This window comes from Ictalurus punctatus, chromosome 19 (genome assembly GCF_001660625.3).
Source record: "Ictalurus punctatus breed USDA103 chromosome 19, Coco_2.0, whole genome shotgun sequence".
NCBI classification, from domain to species: Eukaryota; Metazoa; Chordata; class Actinopteri; order Siluriformes; family Ictaluridae; genus Ictalurus; species Ictalurus punctatus.
In genome coordinates this window covers 25,923,182-25,945,681 of record NC_030434.2, presented here as the reverse complement: position 1 = coordinate 25,945,681, position 22,500 = coordinate 25,923,182, and the positions used below count along the sequence as shown (strand labels likewise).

Below are 22,500 nucleotides of genomic sequence, written 5' to 3'. Positions count from 1 at the left end.
ACCATTTTCAGGTGTTTAGGTCTGTACCTGTGGAAACTGTCCACCATTTTCAGGTGTTTAGGTCTGTACCTGTGGAAACTGTCCACCATTTTCAGGTGTTTAGGTCTGTACCTGTGGAAGATATCCACATTTTCAGGTGTTTAGGTCTGTACCCGTGTAAGCAGTCCACCATTTTCAGGTGTTTAGGTCTGTACCTGTGGAAACTGTCCACCATTTCCAGGTGTTTAGGTCTGTACCTGTGGAAACTGTCCACCATTTCCAGGTGTTTAGGTCTGTACCTGTGGAAACTGTCCACCATTTCCAGGTGTTTAGGTCTGTACCTGTGGAAACTGTCCACCATTTCCAGGTGTTTAGGTCTGTACCTGTGAAAGCAGTCCACCATTTCCAGGTGTTTAGGTCTGTACCCGTTTAAGCAGTCCACCATTTTCAGGTGTTTAGGTCTGTACCTGTGAAAGCAGTCCACCATTTCCAGGTGTTTAGGTCTGTACCTGTGGAAACTGTCCACCATTTCCAGGTGTTTAGGTCTGTACCTGTGGAAGCTGTCCACCATTTTGAGATGAACTCGGAGGTCCTTCTTGGTCAGGTGATCCAGCATTCGTGCGTCCACCAGACACTCCATGAAGTAGCTGCGATACTGAGGTAGGCCAAGACTGGGCAGCCACTCGTTACCTATCCACTCATGATTCATGTCCCCGTATGCTAATGTCTACCACACACACACACACACACACACACACACACACACACACACACAGACACACACACACACTTCAGACAGCTACACACTCAGAAAATAACCAATATTATAATAGGACTACACACAGGTTCTATCATTTATTTAATGTTATAAGTGCGCCATTTTACATCACAGTGCTGCTGAATTCTGGACTGTGATTGGTCAGAATCAGGTGTTGATTAATTTATAACAGCAGCTCTGACTGTAGCGCAGGTTCATATCAATGCACTCGTTCTAATACGTTATCGTTTCTATAGCAACGGCTCATTCACAAGGACTCGTACAGCGGGCGCTCGGATCCACTGATGACGAGCGGATGGTAATAGTCATTGATGTGGTGAAGTTTTCTTAAAGTAAGGAGACGTTTTTGGAACATTTATGGAAGGAGTCTCCAGTGCCAACGCTTTGTAAAGGTTTTCTGACATCTTCAGGTTGTTTTACAAAGGTATCCATACTGCATTAGAATAACGTTAATGATGTTCGTGAGATTAGTCGTCAATCAGAAGCTTACCTGAGACCAGCTTCCTTCTTCAGACTCTGACTTCTGTTACAATGTGAACACGAAATCCAGTGTTAGCAGATGGTCCAACATGCATGCATGCACCCACACACACACACACACACACACACACACACACACACACACACACACACACACACACACACACACACACACACACAGAGTTTTGGGAAGGTCTTTTAAAGATGCAGTTAGCTAAAGCTAGCTATACTACGACCTACACAGCAAAAGTAGATTAACTACTTTGAAACTACGTCCGTGTTTAAACTTCTGCTAATTAAAAGAAAAAAATCTAATGGAAATAACAGAGCTGCCTGATAAACATTAGCCTTCAGGAATCTCAACCAACTGACAAAAATAGCAACGTCACTTCATACACTGTAAACATATTTTGTATACATTGAGAAAATTAAATAGAACTTAACTTAATCCAGGCTACTTATTTTGCAAAAATTTTGATGTCCTTATTTCAGTTCTTGAAAATGTGCCTCGCTAGCTAGCTGAGATCTTTGCTAGCAAAGCTGCTGATTCATGAAGTTAATTTATTTTTCCCCCCAAACATTTCATCTTTTATGTCGCATTCAACTAGCGCGTCAAACATTTATCTGGGTTGAATTTTTGTGTAAAAGCTACCTAGCTAGCATAAAAATGTAATTTATGTCAATTATTTGAGATATTGATCGTAAAACCGAAAGACAAAACCGGATGAGCGTACTGAAGTTGTGAGCTTTTGTGTACGTGTTTTAATAAGCTAATATGCTTAGCTAGTTTGACTAAAATGGGTTTGTTTATGACTGTAACATCGACGACAAAGAAAGATTTCGACACTTTTTAGAGTACGTTAAAATGGACCCCAGCACATTTTTGCTAGCTGTTTGCCCTGCTGGTCTCGGCTAATCGTTAGCTTTTTCTCAGAGCTGCTAACACACAGGTTGCTCGCAGTGGTGCAGTTCTAAAAGCGGCCAAAAAGTGACAGAAGATAAGTCAGTGTGTGCGTTTGGTCTAACGATGTATCATGAGCCTGACTAAGACAACACATCACTAATGTCTTAAAAAGAATTTATGGAACCAGCTGTTTGCGATGAACAAATCAGGTTTAGTGTCAGAATGTACAGACTTTCAGCGGTTTGTGATGGACAAATCAAACAAAAACGATTGAAATGGTTCGACACGACGAACGCTTCAAGCGGTTTCCCCAAATTCAACTGAAAATGAAACTTATAATGATTTCTCCAGTCTCAAAATTATTCACCCCCCTGAACAGAATCCCTCACACCAGCACAGATATGCAGAACAGGTGTTTTCTCGAGCACACCTGATACAACTGATCAAGGGCTTCATTACTTACACCAGGGGTGCTTGAGCTGGAACACATGAAACACCTGAACTGGCTAGGGGTGGAGAACATATGAAATACCTGGATGTGGAAGAAAAAGGAAGCTATCGACGAGTGCAAGCAGATTTGTGAGAAGGCGGGTTGTGGTGTATCAGGCGCTGAGGTTTCAGTGAGCACAGTAAGGTGCGTACTAAACGCAGACGTTTTCGTGTATATATGTAATCTCGGTTTTCACTGTAATTTCTGTGCTTTCTGTGGGAAATAATAGTTTTGCACGGCCTTTCACAGTGATGTTTGTTAGTAAATGAGACCTTTTAACTGTACTCATGTTCGACGCACATGAGTCGAAGAGGGCTCTGGCCGATCGTGCATTGTGACGACGTCACGTGACACGTCTTGGGTAAATCTGCGGTAATTTTGCAAGCTCCTCCAAATATAAGGAGTTTCCTTGATTTTTGCATTCATTTCTGTGATTGCAAAAAGGCTAAACGCTGGACGGACTGATCTATAGAAGTGAGAAATTGTCTGAAGTCAACAAGCGTCTCTTTTGTCTTGTCGACATTCAGGGAGAGATTGTAGGAATCCGGGCTATGAGCTGGTTCACCTCATCCCTGTATGCTGTGTCATCATTACTGCTGATGAGCCCCAGAACTGCGGTGGCACTGAGAACTTTGCAGTGCAGTCATGAGTCAGCAGGGTGTGTAACAGTGGACTCAGTGCACAGCCCTGTGGTGCACCACTCTGATGGGTTTGGGAGGTCTGCTGGGAGGTGTTGATTTTGACAACCTGTGGTCTGTTGCTCTGAAAATCAAGTATCCAGTAGCACAGTCTGCACAGTCAAAGCAGTCTTCTTGAGCTGAGCTGGCCCTCTCTGGCCAAACTTTGATGTTCCCGGTGGTTGTTCCTCATGTTTCTGCACCGGTGTGTGTGAGGGGATTAGCAACACAGAAATGTGATCTTAATGGCTGAGGTGGGGGCAGGGAACAGCTTTGTAGGCATCACGCATATTAGTGTAAACATGGTCCGTTTCTGTCCCTCGGTCAATCTAGGGTTTATTCTATTGATATAACTGTCTGTCTGTCTTTCTGTCTGTCTCTCTCTCTCATTTGTTCCATCTGTCTGTCTTTCTATTGATCTATATATTTCTTTCTCTATCTCGGCGTTTGATATTTTGCCCATCGCTCTGTCTGTCTCTCTGTCCTTCTGTCTGCCTGTCTGTCCCTCTGTCTGCCTGTCTGTCCTCCTGTTTTTCTCTGTCTGCCTCTCTGGCTGTCTGTCTCTCTGTGTCTGCCAATGTGTGTGTCCCTCGCCTTTTGAAGATCATATAAACTCTGTCTAAAATTGGATTCTTTCACCTGTGTCGTGTTTCTCGGCTCCGCCCCTTCGTTAGCCTCGAAGACGCTGAAACGCCGGTTCATGCATTTAGATCCTCACGTCTCCATGACTGCGACGCCCTCCTCGCTGCTTTACCTGCTAAATCTACTGCCAGGTTGCAGTTTATTCAAAACTCAGCGTCTAGACTTCTCACACGTACCAAACGCTCGGCTCACGTTACTCCGGTCCTGTCTGAACTGCACTGGCTACCGGATTCGTTTCGCATTTAATATAAAATAATCCTGATCACATTTAAATCACGTCACGGTTTGGCACCTCGCCATCTCCCCTACAACCCGCCCCGCTGTCTCTCAGGTCCTCCGGGCTCGGACTCCTCCCCGTCCCTAGACCTCCTCTCTCTATGGGTGGCAGGTCTTTCAGTGTAGTAGCCCCAAAATCTGGAATTCACTCCCTCACTTCCTCAGCATCACATCCATCGCCGAGTTCAAATCCCAACTTGAAGCACGTCTGTGTTGTCAGTGTGATCTGTCCTAATGTGTTGCTGTGCATCTTTCTCAGTGACCGCACGACCTGTACTGTCTTTTTCATTGTTTTGTGTTTGAGTCCTTGAGCTCTGGAAAGGAGCTATATAAATGAAAGATGTTATTTATTATTATTATTATTATTATTATTATTATTATTTATCTATCAGCCTGTCTCCCTGAGAGCCTCTTTGTCTGTCTGTCTGTCTATATACAGTATCTCTCTCTGTCTTAAGATTTGAGCCACACACATTTTTCCACAGCTATGAGAAATATTCATGATATTATGACAAATGATAGAGAGCAAGTGTGTGTGTGTGTGTGTGTGTGAGAGAGAGAGAAACAGCAGGATGAAGATGACGAGCGGGCGTGGCAGAGAGACAGAGGGAGTGAGGGATGGATGGAGTGATAGAGGAGGATAACTGACCGTTTTAGACGGAGCCGCGAGTGTTTCCATCTCCTCATGCGTCACCCACACATTGCCTGACGGCTAAAGTGGGCGGGGCCACAGAGAGCAGCCGTCCAATCAGAGAGGGGCAAGCAGTGTTAAAGAAGAAGAGCAGCACCACTGTAAGCCAATAGTGTTACAGCATCACGGTCAGGTCATGTGACATGGCCCAGAGAGCTCACACTGTACACACACTCATTATACACACACACACACACACTCATATACACAAAATACACTCACACACACTCACACACACTCATGTGCACAAAATACACCAACACACTTGAAGAACACACAGCGATATCAAACAAACACTGAACACACACACACACACACACACACACACGTATGCTTTAGCTGTTACTGTGAAAGCAAATGTGTTACCATAACAACAAAATGGGAAAGAAAGTAAAAATGGAGAAACACACACACACACACACACACACATACATGCAGACAAGGAGCAGGAGGATTTAAGCACATATGCTGAGGAGCCTGTGTGTGTGTGTGTGTACTCACGGTTCGGGAAGTGGGCGGGGCCGACGGGCTGGTTAGTGACACCATTTCCTGGATGGCGAGGCGCAGTTTGAGGCGGTGCAGCGGGTTACTGATGCCGATCTCGCGCTGGATCTCCGTATCGGACAGAGCCGACATGATAGCGCCGCTCTTCACATTCGCCCGGCACGCTGCCACGTACCACGCCGGCATTCCTAACCACAGCTACACACACACACACACACACATCATCTATATTCATATTCATACACACACATCTGCACGAACACGGAGCAGTGTTTCCCGACCACTGTGCCGAAGAAATCGACCAGATTTTTTCCAAATAAATAAATAAATAAATAAATAAAATACGGATATATGCAAATTTGTTGTTTTATCACCACTCAATATGCTCGCTAGCTATCTGTGACCTCATCGCGTTCCTACGTGACTTGGGTTGTTCCCGTATACGAATTCCCCACGTTATGAGTGACCACGCTACTAAGACCTGCGGAAAACATGGACAGATACTGAAAAACAAAAACTACGGAACCGGAACCGGAACCTGGACCCTGTAGCGGCGGGATATGAGAAAGAAAGCAAACACGGCGAGCTCGAGACAATACAGTGACAGTTATCCGTCATGTGGGTTCACTTTCGCCGGGGGCTCCGTCGACACGCAATGGTTCCTAGCGAGCAGGAATTACAGGCTACTCTGGGCGGCTGAGACTCAGGTGGTAGAGCGGGTTGTCCACGTAGGGTTGGCGGTTCGAGTCCCTGCCCACATGACTCCACATGCCGAAGTGCCCTTCTGCTCCCGATGGCAAGCTAGCTCCCTGCATGGCAGCTCTGCCACCACTGGTGTGTGAGTGAGTGAGTGAGTGAGAACCAGTAGAACTTCTTGTAGAACTTCTAAGGTTAAAAAAGCGCCGTATAAGTGCAGACCGTTTACCATTTGATGAGACAGTGTCTGAAAAAGCACTCGAAGCCAGATACCTGGGTGCTGAGGTAGTGGCAAAGTCGGAAAATGCCACATATGGAGGCGGCGTCATTAATTCTGCATGCAAAGCAATTCTGAAAACAACGTTGGTCCAAATGCTGTCAAGGATCTATCAAAAGTGCCCGTTTGAAACCATTGAGTCCTCAGACGCGTTGATGATACGTCCGCTGATACTGAGAGTGTTGTACTGGAAATAGTCGTAATAATAATAATAATAATAATAATAACTAGTGGATAAAAACATGCACTTCAGGTTGATGAACCAACAGAATGAAGTGGACACGCTCAGCTGGACATCAACAACCGGAGAGGAAATACTACATCCGGGCAACACCCCATTATATCCAACAAGGTGGGTGGAGAGTGGAAGGAGTAAAAAGAGAGGAAGGGGCTGTGGACAAAGAAGGAAGGATGGAAGGAGAGGAAGGAAAGCGGGAGGATAAACTGAAAGAGTGGAATGATGGAAAGAAGGGAAGGGGCCGTGGAAAAAGAAGGAGGGACGGGAGGAAAGAGTGGAGGGTTAATAGAAGAGGGGGATTATATGGAACAAGGAGCACTAGAACGGGAAGACGGTGTAAGCGTGTGTACCGATGGAGCGGCGTCTGTGACCACGCCTACCAAAGGATTCTTCAGCTCGATCAAAGAGAAAAATCCGCAGGTCGTGGTCATGCGCGGTGTTTTTGCCAGACGTTATCGGAGGATCTGTCGGATGTGTCGGACGGTGCAGTGTGGATTGTCAACTTTGTAAACACAGGACATTTGAAAAGCCGCCTATTCGCCGCGTTACGTGAGGAGATGGGGCGGAGCATCAGACTTTTTTCTTGGTAACGGAGGTCTGTAAAGCTTTGTGGCGCGAAAAACCTAAAAACATTTCGAGTGTCCTGTTTATCTGAGAAAAGAAAAGTGTTAGAGCAGTTCTACACACACACACACGCACACACACACAAACTTTCTAGTAAAGTCATATGTATAAAATCCACAATTATATTATATAACGTCATATTATTTTTGATTTCCTGCCACAAGATGGCGGTGTTGTAAAGCATCAGCTCAGACAGTTAACACTGTATTAAATATTGTACTGCACATCACACACTTCCAGCTGTTATAAAGCCTTATTTCACATTTAATACATCATTAACATCATAATGAACACCTAAACTACTGGATACTACTACTACTACTACTACTACTAATAATAATAATAATAAAAATACTACTACTACTATTACAAATAATAATAATAATAATAATAATAAATACTACTACAAATAATATTAATAATAATAATAATAATAATAATAATAATAATGGCTGCCATTTTCAAGTTCAAAATATTTTTTACAAAATATTTATAATTAAAAATATAAAGTTAAAAAAGGTATTTTGGGGCGTATTTATAATGAAGCATATTAACAATATAATCCACAATTAAAAATGTATTTACTGCACATCTACGAATCAGTAAAAATAATCTGGATTTAAAATCCTTTCACCTAGATTCAAAACTCTGATCTGAATTTCTTCAACATTTTAATCTGGTTTTAAAAGACAGATCATTCAAAATATTCTAAAGTAGTATATTTAAATTTGGCTGTAAAACATTAATCTGGATTTAAAGTACTTTAATCTGAATCCTAAAACTCTCTGATCTGGACTTAAACAGTTGAAGCTATATTTGATGAAGTAAACTCTCATTTAAACTTATTTTAATATGCAGTTAAAACACTAATCTGGATTTAACACACTTTCATCTCAATTTAAAATTCTTTCATCTGGATTTAATCTGGGTTTTAAAATGATTTTTTTAAAAAGTCTGAGTTTATAACACATTAATACAGAATTAAAAGAAGTTAAACTGGAATAATCTGAGATTGCAAGTTTATAAGAGCAGCTCTGAGTCAGTGTGTAATAGCAGATCAGTAACTCCTGACCATAAACTGCTGATACACACACACACACACACACACACACACACACACACACAGCTGCAGATATGATTATGCAAGCACACTGTGTGCAGACTTTTCCTCACGCGCTAACTAAAATAATCGCCTCACTGGCAGTTCGGAGCATCAAGGGGGAAAAGCAGCGCTTGATTCAGGGTGTTAGAGTTTTTTTTATTACAGTCAAGTGTGTACTCAAATTTCTCCATCCCCGTGTTCCCATATTGTTTAATGCACCCTTGTTGACTTAATGACAAATGAGAGTGCACTGGTTTGATCTCATAACAACCCTATTGAACCTCAATGGCAGCAAGTCTTGCTATTAGCTGGGTTTCTCTCTCAACTCTGCTAGCATTGCAAGTTCCTGCCCCTAATACCACTGTAACCAATCAGACCTCAGAACCCACCCCCAATACCACTGTAACTAATCAGACCTCAGAGCTCACCCCCAATACCACTGTAACCAATCAGACCTCAGAGCCCACCCCCAATACCACTGTAACCAATCAGACCTCAGAACCCACCCCCAATACCACTGTAACTAATCAGACCTCAGAGCCCACCCCCAATACCACTGTAACCAATAAGTCCTCAGAGCCCACCCCCAATACCACTGTAATCAATCAGACCTCAGAGCCCACCCCCAATACCACTGTAACTAATCAGACCTCAGAGCTCACCCCCAATACCACTGTAACCAATCAGACCTCAGAGCCCACCCCCAATACCACTGTAACCAATCAGACCTCAGAACCCACCCCCAATACCACTGTAACTAATCAGACCTCAGAGCCCACCCCCAATACCACTGTAACCAATCAGACCTCAGAACCCACCCCCAATACCACTGTAACTAATCAGACCTCAGAGCTCACCCCCAATACCACTGTAACCAATAAGTCCTCAGAGCCCACCCCCAATACCACTGTAATCAATCAGACCTCAGAGCCCACCCCCAATACCACTGAAACCAATCAGACCTCAGAACCCACCCCCAATACCACTGTAACCAATCAGACCTCAGAACCCACCCCCAATACCACTGTAACCAATCAGACCTCAGAACCCACCCCCAATACCACTGTAACCAATCAGACCTCCAAGCTCACCCCCAATACCCCTGTAACCAATAAGTCCTCAGAGCCCACCCCCAATACCACTGTAACCAATCAGACCTCAGAACCCACCCCCAATACCACTGAAACCAATCAGACCTCAGAACCCATCCCCAATACCACTGTAACCAATCAGACGTCAGAACCCACCCCCAATACCACTGTAACCAATCAGACCTCAGAACCCATCCCCAATACCACTGTAACCAATCAGACCTCAGAGCCCACCCCCAATACCACTGTAACCAATCAGTCCTCAGAACCCACCCCCAATACCACTGTAACCAATCAGACCTCAGAGCCCACCCCCAATACCACTGTAACCAGTCAGTCCTCAGAACCCATCCCCAATACCACTGTAACCAATCAGACCTCAGAGCCCACCCCCAATACCACTGTAACCAGTCAGTCCTCAGAACCCACCCCCAATACCACTGTAACCAATAAGTCCTCAGAACCCACCCCCAATACCACTATAACCAATCAGACCTCAGAACCCACACCCAATACCAATGAAACCAATCAGACCTCAGAACCCATCCCCAATACCACTGTAACCAATCAGACCTCAGAACCCACCCCCAATACCACTGAAACCAATCAGACCTCAGAACCCACCCCCAATACCACTGTAACCAATCAGACCTCAGAACCCACCCCCAATACCACTGTAACCAATCAGACCTCAGAGCCCACCCCCAATACCACTGTAACCAATCAGACCTCAGAGCCCACCCCCAATACCACTGTAACCAATCAGACCTCAGAGCCCACCCCCAATACCACTGTAACCAGTCAGTCCTCAGAACCCACCCCCAATACCACTGTAACCAATAAGTCCTCAGAACCCACCCCCAATACCACTATAACCAATCAGACCTCAGAACCCACCCCCAATACCACTGAAACCAATCAGACCTCAGAACCCACCCCCAATACCACTGAAACCAATCAGACCTCAGAACCCACCCCCAATACCACTGTAACCAATCAGACCTCAGAACCCATCCCCAATGTCAATTATGCTGACAAAATATTAGAACAACCCTTAAAAGGTCCAAGGGGAAACAAGATAATAAAATAAGCCAGCTTCAGTGTAGACTGCAAATGCCATCACTCCATTGTTATTCAATTTAAAACCATAACATTTGATTGTGTTCAGATTTGATTGTGTTTTTCTCCTCAGACTCCTCTATGTGCACTCAGTATTTGATAGAAGTGTTATTTTACTCTGCAGAGGGCACTTTAAAAGCAGGATTGGAACAAAGCCAGAGTCTATGTTGTGAAAAACCATTTACAGCAGCATGAGGTTTATGAGGGGAGCTCTTACCTCCAGCCATGCGACAACAGTAGGACCATCCCACTGCGCGAAAGGCAATCCTTTCCTCCTCGCCTCCTCCAGCAACTCATGCCTAGAGAGAAGAGACAAACAGGGAAAAGGGGGAGGCAGGAAGAGAGGGAGGAAGTGGGCGAAAGAGTGAGGAGACTTCATCTGCACTCAAATGGACAAACAGAGAGATTCTTTATCTTTGTTATCATTAGCAGCCAGACCTTCCCTGTTTTCATGTCCTCTGATAAGAACAAACACACGTTTTTTTCTGAGCCTGGAAATGTCTCTTTATTTCTAAACGCCTCTTGCTCTTCCCCAAGAGATGATAAACTCCCACTGCTCTTCTGCTGCTCTTTCTGTTCTGAATACATATTAATCACAAGAGAAGGAAGAAAACATTGCTATCTCCACAGTCCAGAACTTTTCCTAAACCCCTGATGTTTCTAATGAGGCGGATGCTGCTCCACAATCTGTAGTACAACCTGCACTGGAGCTTTACCTCAGTCTCTCTCCTTTCTGTATAAAATAGGCGTGGCTAACCTTGGGTACAGGTTGCATAAGCACATTCTCACCAATCATAAAGCGGATGTCATCGTACTATGCAACTTTTTATTAAAACAGTGTTCATGCCAGATTGTTCTTCTGAAATATGAGAAACCTCATATCTACAGTACCTCCCACTAATATTGGCACCCTTGGTAAATATGAGCAATGCAGTTGTCTTTACTGTTTAACCTTTTGATCTTTTGTTTAAAAAAAAAATCATAAAAAATACTCTGCTGTCATGGATATCAAACAATTGCAAACTATATATATATTTATTTTTTTTTACAAAAAAAATCTAATTAAATATAGGTGTGCAACAATTATTGGCACCCTTTTAGTCAATACTTTGTGCTAGCTCCCTTTGCTAAGATAACAGCTCTGAGTCTTCTCCTATAACACTGATGAGGTTGGAGAACACATGGCGAGGGATCTGAGAGCGTTCCTCCATACAGAACCTCTCCAGATCCTTCACATTTGGAGGTCCACGCTGGTGGACTCTCCTCTTCAGTTCACCCCACAGGTGTTCTATGGGGTTCAGGTCAGGGGACTGGGATGGTCAGGGCAGGACCTTGATTTTGTGGTCAGTAAACCATTTCTGTGTTGATTTTGATGTATGTTTTCTTGAACCCTTCCAAACAGCTTGTGGTGATGTCGGTGACTTCAGATTGTAGTTTTGGAGACTTTCTGACCCCAAGACACAACTAACTTCTGCAATTCTCCAGCTGTGATCCTTGGAGATGTTTTATCCACTCGAACCGTCCTCTTCACAGTGCGTTGAGACGATATAGACACACGTCCAATTCCAGGTCGATTCATAACATCTCCAGTTGACTGGAACGTCTTAATTATTGCCCTGATGGTGGAAATGCGCATTTTCAATGCTTGTGCTATTTTCTTATAGACACGCCCCATTGTGTGAAGCTCAACAACCTTCTGCTGCACATCACAGCTACATTCATTGGTCTTACTCATTGTTATGAATGAGGGAATTTGGCCTGTGTGTTACCTCATATTTATACCCCTGTGAAACAGGAAGTCATGGTTGAACAATTTCCTGTTCCTAGTCACCCAAGTGTACTAAAAAATGTTAAATATCAATGGGAGTATACTTCAAATATATTTTTCTTATATGAATTCACAGGGGTGCCAATAATTGTTGCACACCTATATTTAACAAAGTTTTTTTTTTTTTTTTTTGATAAACCTGTGTTGTGTTTGCAATTGTTTGATATCCATGAGAGCAGAGTATTTTTGTGAATGTTTTGAACAAAAGATCAAAACGTTAAACAATAAAGACAACTTGTCACAGCCTTCTTTGCTCATATTTTCCAAGGGTGCCAATATTAGTGGAGCACACTCTATACATACATATAGATCAAAGCCAAGGAATTAGAGTTAAGAAGTCATTTTACCGTATTCCGACATTGACAACTATGTCCAAAATGTCCAAAGACTTAATCTGGGCAGTTAATAAAGATTGAACAACTCTGTTTAAGAGTTTTTCCAAAAGAAATAAACCCAGGCATGTTATAAGGGAGATAACGCCACTGTACTAGCATCCTGACATCAGACTCCATTTCAGGTTGTGCTGTTTTTCATTTCCGACTCCCTGGTTATTTCCTGATATCAGCAAGCTTTGTTGAGCATTATCGCCAGATGATATTTTTTTAAAAAGCCACTGTGAGAAACCCAAATGAAAGTTCTGAGAGATACAAACTCCCAGCTCCTGTCTCCGGAGTCTCCACTTGCTGACACCATGACTATAAAATTAGCAGGAAAGATGGCATGTAATTATTGAAAATAAACCATTACACTCCTTTATCACCCTCATAAAAACTCTACATGATTAAGCAAACACCACCCTTAAAATCTGATTATCCAACCCAAGAGTTGGATGATAATGATAATCACGGGGCAAATTTGGAAACTGCCTGAAAATTCTGCAGGCACTTTACTAACAAACAAACAGCAGGCAGAGATATCGTTAAAGTGCTTTTCAGGGAGAATTTAGACCAAATTCACGTGTGAAAACTGACCAAGCACGAAGCTAGGTAGTTAGCGTTACATGAACAGAAAGAGAAGCAGATGTCACACTATTAGGCTTGACATACAGGAATTCTGATCATCGTTCATCATACTAATCAACATAGTACGTGTGCTGTTTTGTGTCCTGCTAACCATCTGTTAGCAATCTTGGATCTCTGACATCCTATTATTGAACTCTAAAATGCTAAAATCCAGTAAACGCTGCACCTAAAAATCTGATTATGCGACCCAAGAATTAGCAAAGTGAGACAAACTTGAAAGGGAAACAGTCAAGGCAACCTGCAGGCACTTGGCTAACAAACAACAGGCATTAAGATACAGTCATTTAAAGAGGTTGGGCAAAAATGCTAAAACATGGAACCTAGCAAGGCACGAAAATCAGGACGACCATGCTACACAGGACCTACACAGAAATCAGTTTATGTTAACGTAATGTTACGATGATAAGTCGTATAGTAACTACTATAGTATACCACTGAAACCAATCAGAGCTCAGAACCCACCCCCAATACCACTGTAACCAATCAGAGCTCAGAACCCACCCCCAATACCACTGTAACCAATCAGACCTCAGAACCCACCCCCAATTTGTTGGGTTTGTTGCCTTGCTAGCGTCCCCTGAGCTAAACTGTTAGCTCGCTTAACATTTTTGTCCAACTGTCCCACTAACTGGAACATTAGAGAGTACTGACAGAGAGTCAACACTGAGTGGACAGTGATTAAGTGGATGTGCTGGATGTTTCTTCCTCAGAAGATGAATTAGTAATGCAGAAATTGTTTGCAGTGCAAAGTAAGGACACTTGAATACATCAGAGGGTAAACATGATGAAGAGAGAGAGAGAGAGAGAGAGAGGTCTGAGTGGGTCCAGACCACTCGTCTATGGTTGTAGACTAATGGACACTCTGCAGTGCTGTTTCCACAGCTGAGGTCCCATCTGTGCCTGCTCCACAACAGAAGAAGTTACAGCCCTGGCACCTCTAGGTGGACCAGCTGGTCTGGGATATGTTGGTGACAAGATTCGTGTGCAGCCCTAACCAAAACCCCACACCTCTTTTAGTCCTAATCTCTCTCTTTTCTTCACTCCTATCCACAGGGTTCCACAACTAATCTCCTCATTTGGGCTGGAGCAGGTCCTGAACAGGTCTGTTGAGAATGTGGGGCATGGGGAAGATTCAGGAAGGAATGTCTGCAGACCCGGGTCTCTAGATATCCAAACTCCAGAGCAGACATACTTTGTTCCGCTTAGTACCCAGGGGGTATATTATTATTATTATTATTATTATTATTATTCAGGAAGAACTGGGGAAAATAATGGAAATAATAAGATAACATAGATGCCCCCGTTATATTTGTACCCAAGCCTGATGGGACAGAGCGGTTTTGTGTGGACTTTTTCAAGGTGACTTTCGCGAAGACAAAGCGCACAATTTTAAAAACGCCAATAAAATTGCGCTCAGCTGTACCAATAAACCGGTCTACCATGTTCTCTGTGAAATGTGTGACCAAGATCGGCTGATTTGTTGTGATCGATCTGATGATCAAGTTTGTGATCGGCTGAACAAAATCAAACAATCAGCTAATTTGCTACTCCGCTAACAAGGCCCCTTTAAAATTGTATTCAAGAGAGACGGTGCCGTGACCCGGTCCTTATCTTTACATGTCTGATATGAAATGTTCGGTTTGAGTGTGTCATGTAATGAGTGTTTTGTTTCCTCCGAACAAGCTGATGCTGGAGGGAGGGAGAGAGCGAGTTATGACAAATAACATACACACAAAGAATAAGAAATGTAACACAGTCTGAAGAGCTGACCATCCATAACCAGAGATGGCACCTGGTTATTGCAATCCAGCACATGATGCACACTGATACACACATCAGGAGGAAGGCCTCAGCATGGCAGGCTGTTTAGTTTTATACACACACACACACACGTCCACACAAACTCAGAGTTTCCAGGCAGAGATGCATCTTCTACAGTACTGCAGAAGGGAAGAGTCACATGTACATTCGCGTGAGAGAAAAGGCGGTAGGGCGTAGGGGGGAAGTGTAGATGGCAGATGGACAGAGAACAGGTCCGAGCCCTCGCAGATAAACACACACACACTTCACACAAGCACGAGACGGACTGGAAAAATGCAGCAAAGTCTCAGCAACGCAAACCAAACTTACCCGCTGATGAGGAGACGAGAAATAAAGAGAGAGTGAGAGAGAGAGAAATAAAGACAGAGTGATGGAAGACAAAATTAAAAGTCTGTTACTGAGCATACTGTATGTGCAACACATTATTATCCTTGAATCCTGGTTATTGCTGGTATCTTTGTTTGTTTATATTTAATGTTCATATCTCAGGGCATCATGCCCATCCTAACACATGACCCCTCAATTGTGGTTCGGCTCTGTCATATTTAACTGTAAATGATTGTAAATAAATCAATATTTTACACTTATTTTATAGTGTACAAAGCCCAGCTACAAACATTATCAGAGTAAACAGTTAAAAAAAAAAAAAAAAACTGGCTAAAAACACGAACTAGAATTAGAACTAGATAAAAAATCGAATTATTAGAATGATAGGAAGCAACAGCAGGAAATATAAACAAACTAGCATTATAATAAACAGGCTAAAACCCAAGCTAAGGCTATAGTGAATTGGCCTAACGCACAAACTAGCAATATAGTAAACCAAAACCACGTCTACGTTAAATAAATTGCCATTACGTAAAATTAACATTAAAGCAAACACGTTAGAACACTAGCAGTAAACTGGCTAAGTCATTATCCCTCTTTACAGTATCCACAATAACCCATTACTTCTCATTAAACGTTAAAAACAAACTAGCATCATGGTAAAACAGGCTAAAACACAAACTAGCATTAGATTGAACAGGCTCATCATAGACTAGAAGTTGATTTTTTACTGAATAAACTACTGACTAAAGTTAGTTTGATTAAAAACTAGGTCGAGTTATCATGGAAATCACTCCTTGTTGAAGATCTGTTGTAGAATTAGCACAGAATAAGTGTGTTTGTGTTAATAATGGGTGCACGATGCCCCGTTCATAACACCTCGTCTGTGTTCATACAGCATGCAAAATGAATGTCTGCGGTAATAAACGGAACGGTCGTCCAACGCAAACATCACGATGGAAAAACAAGCAGAAAATGAAAGTCAGGTCATTAGCATGGACACAGCGGACACGTTGCTAACATGCAGCAGCAATGTACGGAGCAGTGAGCACTTGGTTCTGCTGCTGTGGAGAGAACAACACACTGCAGATGTTACTGAACCTTTATACATTCTAACACACTTATATCTGTGTTTCTAGGTTAACCTAGAACCTAAAGCACTAACATATTGCTGTGTAGCTATAATACAGCTTTGATCTGGGTCAGTTCTCATTATTGTGGTATTTTATGCAGTATTTACTACTAAGACTTGTCTATAGTGCCACAGACCATAGTTCCTGCAGTACTCTAGATGTCCACTAGGCTCCACTGCCCCTAATGGTGCACCAAACCCTCTACTGTTCCCTACAGCACAGCATAATCCTGGTATTTTCCTCATTTCCACAGTTTCCCTAGTTTCTGGTGTTCTCTTAGATCCCACTACTTGCCCAGTTCCTAATTTTTACTGTTCCCTAGTCCCAGTAACCCACAGTGCCCAGTGGTCTCAAATTTCTACTGTTCCATTATTCTCCAGTTCCAGTGTATCTTTTCTGTTGAAGTGTGTACTGTTCCCTTCTTTCCAGTTCCCCTAGTTTAGCGCCCCTCTGCCCCCTAGTTTCCATTATTCCATAAGTTTGAACTGTCCAATTTGTTTCCAGTATTCTATTCATTCCCACTGTCCTTTGCAGTTTCCAGTATACTACAAGTTCCTAGTTCCCCCGTAGTTTCTGATGTCCCCCTAGTTTTGGGTGTCTGCCTAGATCCACCTGTCTCCAGTGCTCCCTAGTTCCCAATGCACCCATAGTTCCAATATTCCACCAAATTTCCAATGTCTACCAACCCCCCCCCCCCCCCCAAACCCACAAACCAGTTTCCAGTATTCCACTATTTTTCACTGCATGCCTAGATTCTGGTGTCCACATGGTTCCCACCCCCCCCCCTAGTTTCCAGTATTCCACAGTGTTTTCCCGATGTTTTCAGAGTCCCTAGATCTCACAGACCCCATTCCCACCTGGGCCTGTGTCCTGTGTCCTAACTGATTGAATGACATGCATCCTCGGTGATCGGATCACAAGTGGACAGCCGAGATGCATAGCTGTTCATACTTGGCATTATAAATGCATCTCCAGTGACCACTTGTGATTGGATTTCATACGTTGATTCCCCTGGAGTAAGGGGTTCTGGGATGAATCAATATGCATTCTCATTCACACTACAGATGTGATTTGGCCATATGCGTCCCACACCACCTCCAACTATGGTTTGAGTGATTGGATCACAGTGCATCTTTGAGACACATTCAACCCTGATCAAACCTGTACTTAGTGCTGACCACTTATGATCCGATCACCCAGGACACATGTTAATGCCAGGCGTGAACAGGGCCACAGTATCCCTAGCTCCTAGTGTCCACATAATATTCCATACTTCCATACCTCCCCTAGGTTTTGGTAGTTCTCACTGTCCCTCTAGTTTTCCAGTGTTTCTGTCATCCCACTGCTCCTCCTCAGTTGCCAATGTCTCCTTAGTTCTCACTGTTACTCAAGTTCCCAGTGTACCTCCATCCTCCTAGTTCCCCCGGTCTCCCTAGTTCCTAGTGTCCTCACAGGTTCCAGCGTCTCCCTAGTTTCAGTGTTCCCTCCATTTCAACAGGTCCACATAGTTCTCAGTGTTGCCATAGTTCAAACTTCCCCACTAGTTCCCAGTACCCCCATATTTCCAGTGTCCCCCCTTGTTATCCTAGTTTCTACTGTCCCCCCCTAGTTTTTGGGGTCCTCAAGATTCCCACTATCCTGCTAGGTCCCCAGTGTGCCCCTAATTTCCAGTGTCCCCCTAGATCCCTGTGTCCCCCTAAATCCTATCCTATTTCACACTGTCCTTAGTTTCCAGTGTCTCCTTAGTTCCCAATGTTCCCCCTGTTTCCTATTCATTGGTGTCCCCCTAGTTTCCTCTGTTTCAGTATTCATTACTGTCCCTCGACTTCCCAATATTCCCTAGTTTACTCTCTTCTCAAGTTACCAACGTACCCTAGTTCCCACTGTCCCCCGAGTTTTCAGTTGTTCTAAAAGTTCCTAGTTGCACAGTTTCTCGATTTTTTTATTGTTATGGTCTCTTAATGATTAATCCCTGTAATAACGCTACAGAGTTAAAACACTCACTTCTTCTTTATGCGGCGGTCTTTCTCAGCCTGAGTGCCCAGTTTCCCCACAGCCATTTCCTGAGCAAGCAACTCCACATCTGAAATTCCACCTAATGTGACAATAAGATGAAGATGTGTGATAGGCTGGTGTTTTTTTGTTGAAGACAAAATATTCAGCACAACAGGAATTCTGTGTTTGTGTTTGTGTGTGTGGTACCTGGTCCTGGTCCCATCATCTCTTTCCCCATGTGTCCCAGTCGTCCTTTCTCTTTTTTGCCAAACAAGCGGCCGATGGATGATTTGATGCCTTTCTTCTTCGGTTGTTTATGGAGTGAGTCCTGACTGCTGGCTACACTGCTCAGAGCCGCATCAGCCTCTAATGCTGCGGCCAGACTACACAAACACACGCAAGACACACACAACACACACATTACTACTACATGCACCAAGATTTTTGTCATAAATCACGCCCACCTTGATTTTGTCTCCATCGTGTCCCCCTAGTTTTTGGGGTCCTCAATATTCCAGGAGTTCCCAAACTAGCGCTTGTTTAACAATCGTGATAGAACCCCCCCCCCCCCCCCCCCCTTTTTGTTTCATTAAATTATTTTACAAATGATTATTAGAAATATCAGACAGATTTTATAATATTTTGAAATTTTACTGGGAGGCACATTCAGACCTCTTAGTTCTTAGTTCCCGGCGCTCATATTTTCCAGCTCCATTTCTCTTAGTTTCTAGTTTATGGTTTTCTTACTTCCTAGTCCCCTTAGTCCCCAATTCCCAGTTACTTAGCTCCTGCTTCTCAGTTCCTTGTTCCTTCAGTTCCTTTTAGTTTTTAAGAACCTCTGGGTTCTAGTCGTTGTATTTACTAGTTTCCAATTTCCTTATGTCACAGTTCTCTTAGTTCCTACTTCTCTTAGTTCATGGTTCCTGTGGTTTATAGTACCAAATTCCCTTATTTACTCTTTTACAGTTTCCTTTGTTTGTAGTTCCATTAGTTTCCTGATCCCCTTAGTTTACATTTCCCAGTCATCTTCGTTCCTGGTTCCCAATTCCACGTTCCCTTAGTTCCTAGTCCCCTTAGATTCCTGGGCCTCTTAGTTTCTAATTGTAGTTTCTACTTCCTATTTCCTTAGTTACTAGTTCTCTTAGTTACTAGTTCTCTTAGTTACTAGTTCTCTTAGTTACTAGTTCCTTTTAATCTTAGTTTTATTAGTTTCCTTGTCCCCTTAGTTTATAGCTACCAATTCCCTTTGTTCACCGTTCTTTTTGTTCCTAGTTCCCTTAGCACCTAGTTCCTCTTTCTCAGTTCTCTTAGTTCCTGGCTCTCTCAGTTTCACTGTTCCTTCTACCATTGTACCTTCTAGTTCCCAATTTCATTACGTCACAGTTCTCTTAATTTCCACTTCCTTTAGCACCAAGTACCCTTGGATTCTAGTACCCAATTCCCTTAGTTACAATTTTCCAGGTTCCCTTAGTTCCTAGTTCCCTTAGAGTATAATTCCTAATATTTTCTCTGGTTTTAACATTTTTAAACACTATTATGAAACTTCAATGTAGTGGTGCTATACACAACATTTCTTGTGGAAGTATCTGTGTGTGTGTGTGTGTGTGTGTGTGTGTGTGTGTGTGTGTGTGTGTGTGTGTGAGACAGACACTCACCGTGCGTCGTTGTGAGAGGAAGCAGGCAGTGTGTGTGTCATGCGGACATGACGAGGCGTTGGAGGAGGAGACGTCTCACACTTTATGGTGGCTTTGTCCTCTCGGCCGTCCTCATCCACGGCTGCGATCTGGTACACACACACACACACACACACACACACACACACACACACTGTTCATAGTTCGCACTATAAATACTCAGCATATCATGGCAGACAGAGGAGGAGAAAGTGCATGGTGGGAAATAGGGAATAAAGCACCACCTTTCTTCTTGACACACATGTATATATATCTCTCTCTCTCTCACACACACACACACACACACACACACACACAAACATAAACACAGAGACTATAAATACACAGTAGATTAGAGCAGAGCAGGTGGTGCATGCTGGGAAATAAAGCGGTACCTTTCTCCGGTGTTTCCTCAGGTCACTGGGCTGGAACACAGAACAGAAACATAAGCGTTAATGTCACGGAGTTATATCACAGAACATCACACGTTACCAAAATGTCAAATCAGACAGGATGTATATATATATATATATATATATGAACTGCAGTTATTTCTACTGCTCAGAAAATACACCGTAATCTTTCCAGACCCAGGTACGCACAGTCCCTAGAAACGATGGCATGTGGAGGAAGACGTGAGTAAAATCCCAGACATACCCCAGTAATAATTACTCTGCCCCGCCCCTACGTGTAAACTAATCCTGTCTAAATAGGGCTTCAGTATTCATTCATCTCAGGGTTTGGATTTAACGTGCCGTGTTGTGGTGTGTGTTTTCTCTCCTATTATTGTCCCTTTAATAGCTGCGTCCTTCAATCGGAAAGTTCTAATCGGCTGTGAAATAAAATCTCGAATGACATCAGGAAGCAGAAACAAGAAGACAAAGGAGAAAGAAGAAGCAGAAATAGCACGGGGGGAAAAAAAAACAGAAAAAGAAGAGAGAAGAAGAAAGAGGAATACGCGGAAAGAAGAAACAGACGGGTAAAGAACGAAGGATAAGAAGCAGAAATAGCAGAGGATAAAGATTTCTTTTTTTAAAAAAGAAGAGAAAGAAGAAAATAAGACAAATAAGAGGAAGGGCATGAGGAAGAAGTCTGAGTTCTGTGTGTGTGTGTGTGTGTGTGTGTGTGTGTGTGTGTGTGTGTGTGTACCAGTGTCATGACCCCCATGCGCTCCATGTCGCGGGCGGGGCTGCGGGGTGTGTGTTTGGGGGACGAGTGCCCGCTGGGTGGTGATGATGATGCGAGCGATGACGCCGTAGCCGAGGCGGTGATGAGCGAACGCGCCAGATTCAATCCCTCTAAACTCACACTGGCTACACGGTGTTCGATCTCCTCCGCCCGCTGCTCCGTACACTCCTTCTCCTCCTGAATCAACCTGGACACACACACACGCACACACACACGCACACACACACGCACGCACACACACACGCACGCACACACGCGCACACAGTTCTTAATGGCTATTGCTATCTAGCAAAATGATAATTTTAGCAATCTTCCCACACATCTGAGGTAAACGCTGACAGTTCTGCCTCGGTTCTGGAGTCACTCGAGTCTTTACAGTGTGCGCAGAAAAGATTTAACGGCTACGCGCTAATCTAGATCAAATTCCCTCAGGATTTCGCTATCTCAGGCACTGGGTCTGTATTTCCCAGTTGCTTAGCAACAATATTTCCACCATTTTAACCACTCGGACGTAGTGTATGTTGAAAATCAGGCGGTTCCTGGTGCGATATGTTTTAGAGGGAACACGGGGATTCAGCGACGCCAGACTTCTGGAACGTTCTGGAAGGTTTTTTCAAAAATTTTTAAATCACACGGTGCAGGAAGAAGTCGTTTAAACCGCCGGCGCCAACGATAATATTTAATTATCTGTTTCAAACAAATCTATAATAACTCTGGAAACGTTTTCAATCCAGTGACACGGAAGAGCCAATCAGATTGCGTCCTTCGAGTTTCTGAAGCTTGTAGTTAACTTATGTGGGGGAAAAAAACCCAAACATATCATGGGCTTTATGGGCGGGGCTTCTGAGGCTGAGAGCAGGTTTTTTTGAATGTGGAAGAGCTACTTAATAATGAATACTTCCTCCAGTTTTCCCCCAGAATAATATTTATAGCCCCGCCCTCTTT

At 43.4% G+C, this 22,500-nt stretch overlaps 1 protein-coding gene across 6 annotated transcripts in view; it reads right to left on the bottom strand.

Annotated features, from left to right (window-relative positions):
• Nucleotides 1-22,500, bottom strand: part of ppfia2 (PTPRF interacting protein alpha 2) — a 147,867-nt gene that overhangs the window by 8,181 nt on the left and 117,186 nt on the right. For 3 of the 6 annotated variants that reach the window (XM_053688484.1, XM_053688485.1, XM_053688488.1), the window contains 10 exons: nt 21,517-21,742; nt 20,763-20,792; nt 20,350-20,477; nt 18,902-19,077; nt 18,704-18,794; nt 10,786-10,867; nt 5,419-5,619; nt 4,876-4,938; nt 1,248-1,280; nt 531-706 (listed from right to left, as the gene is read on the bottom strand). In XM_053688484.1, the coding sequence (XP_053544459.1) occupies nt 531-706; nt 1,248-1,280; nt 4,876-4,938; nt 5,419-5,619; nt 10,786-10,867; nt 18,704-18,794; nt 18,902-19,077; nt 20,350-20,477; nt 20,763-20,792; nt 21,517-21,742 (1,206 nt within the window). Of the gene's footprint in view, nt 1-530; nt 707-1,247; nt 1,281-4,875; nt 5,017-5,418; nt 5,620-10,785; nt 10,868-18,703; nt 18,795-18,901; nt 19,078-20,349; nt 20,478-20,762; nt 20,793-21,516; nt 21,743-22,500 lie in introns of those variants that run through there. The other 3 variants (XM_053688486.1, XR_008398432.1, XM_053688487.1) reach the window with 3 other exon arrangements.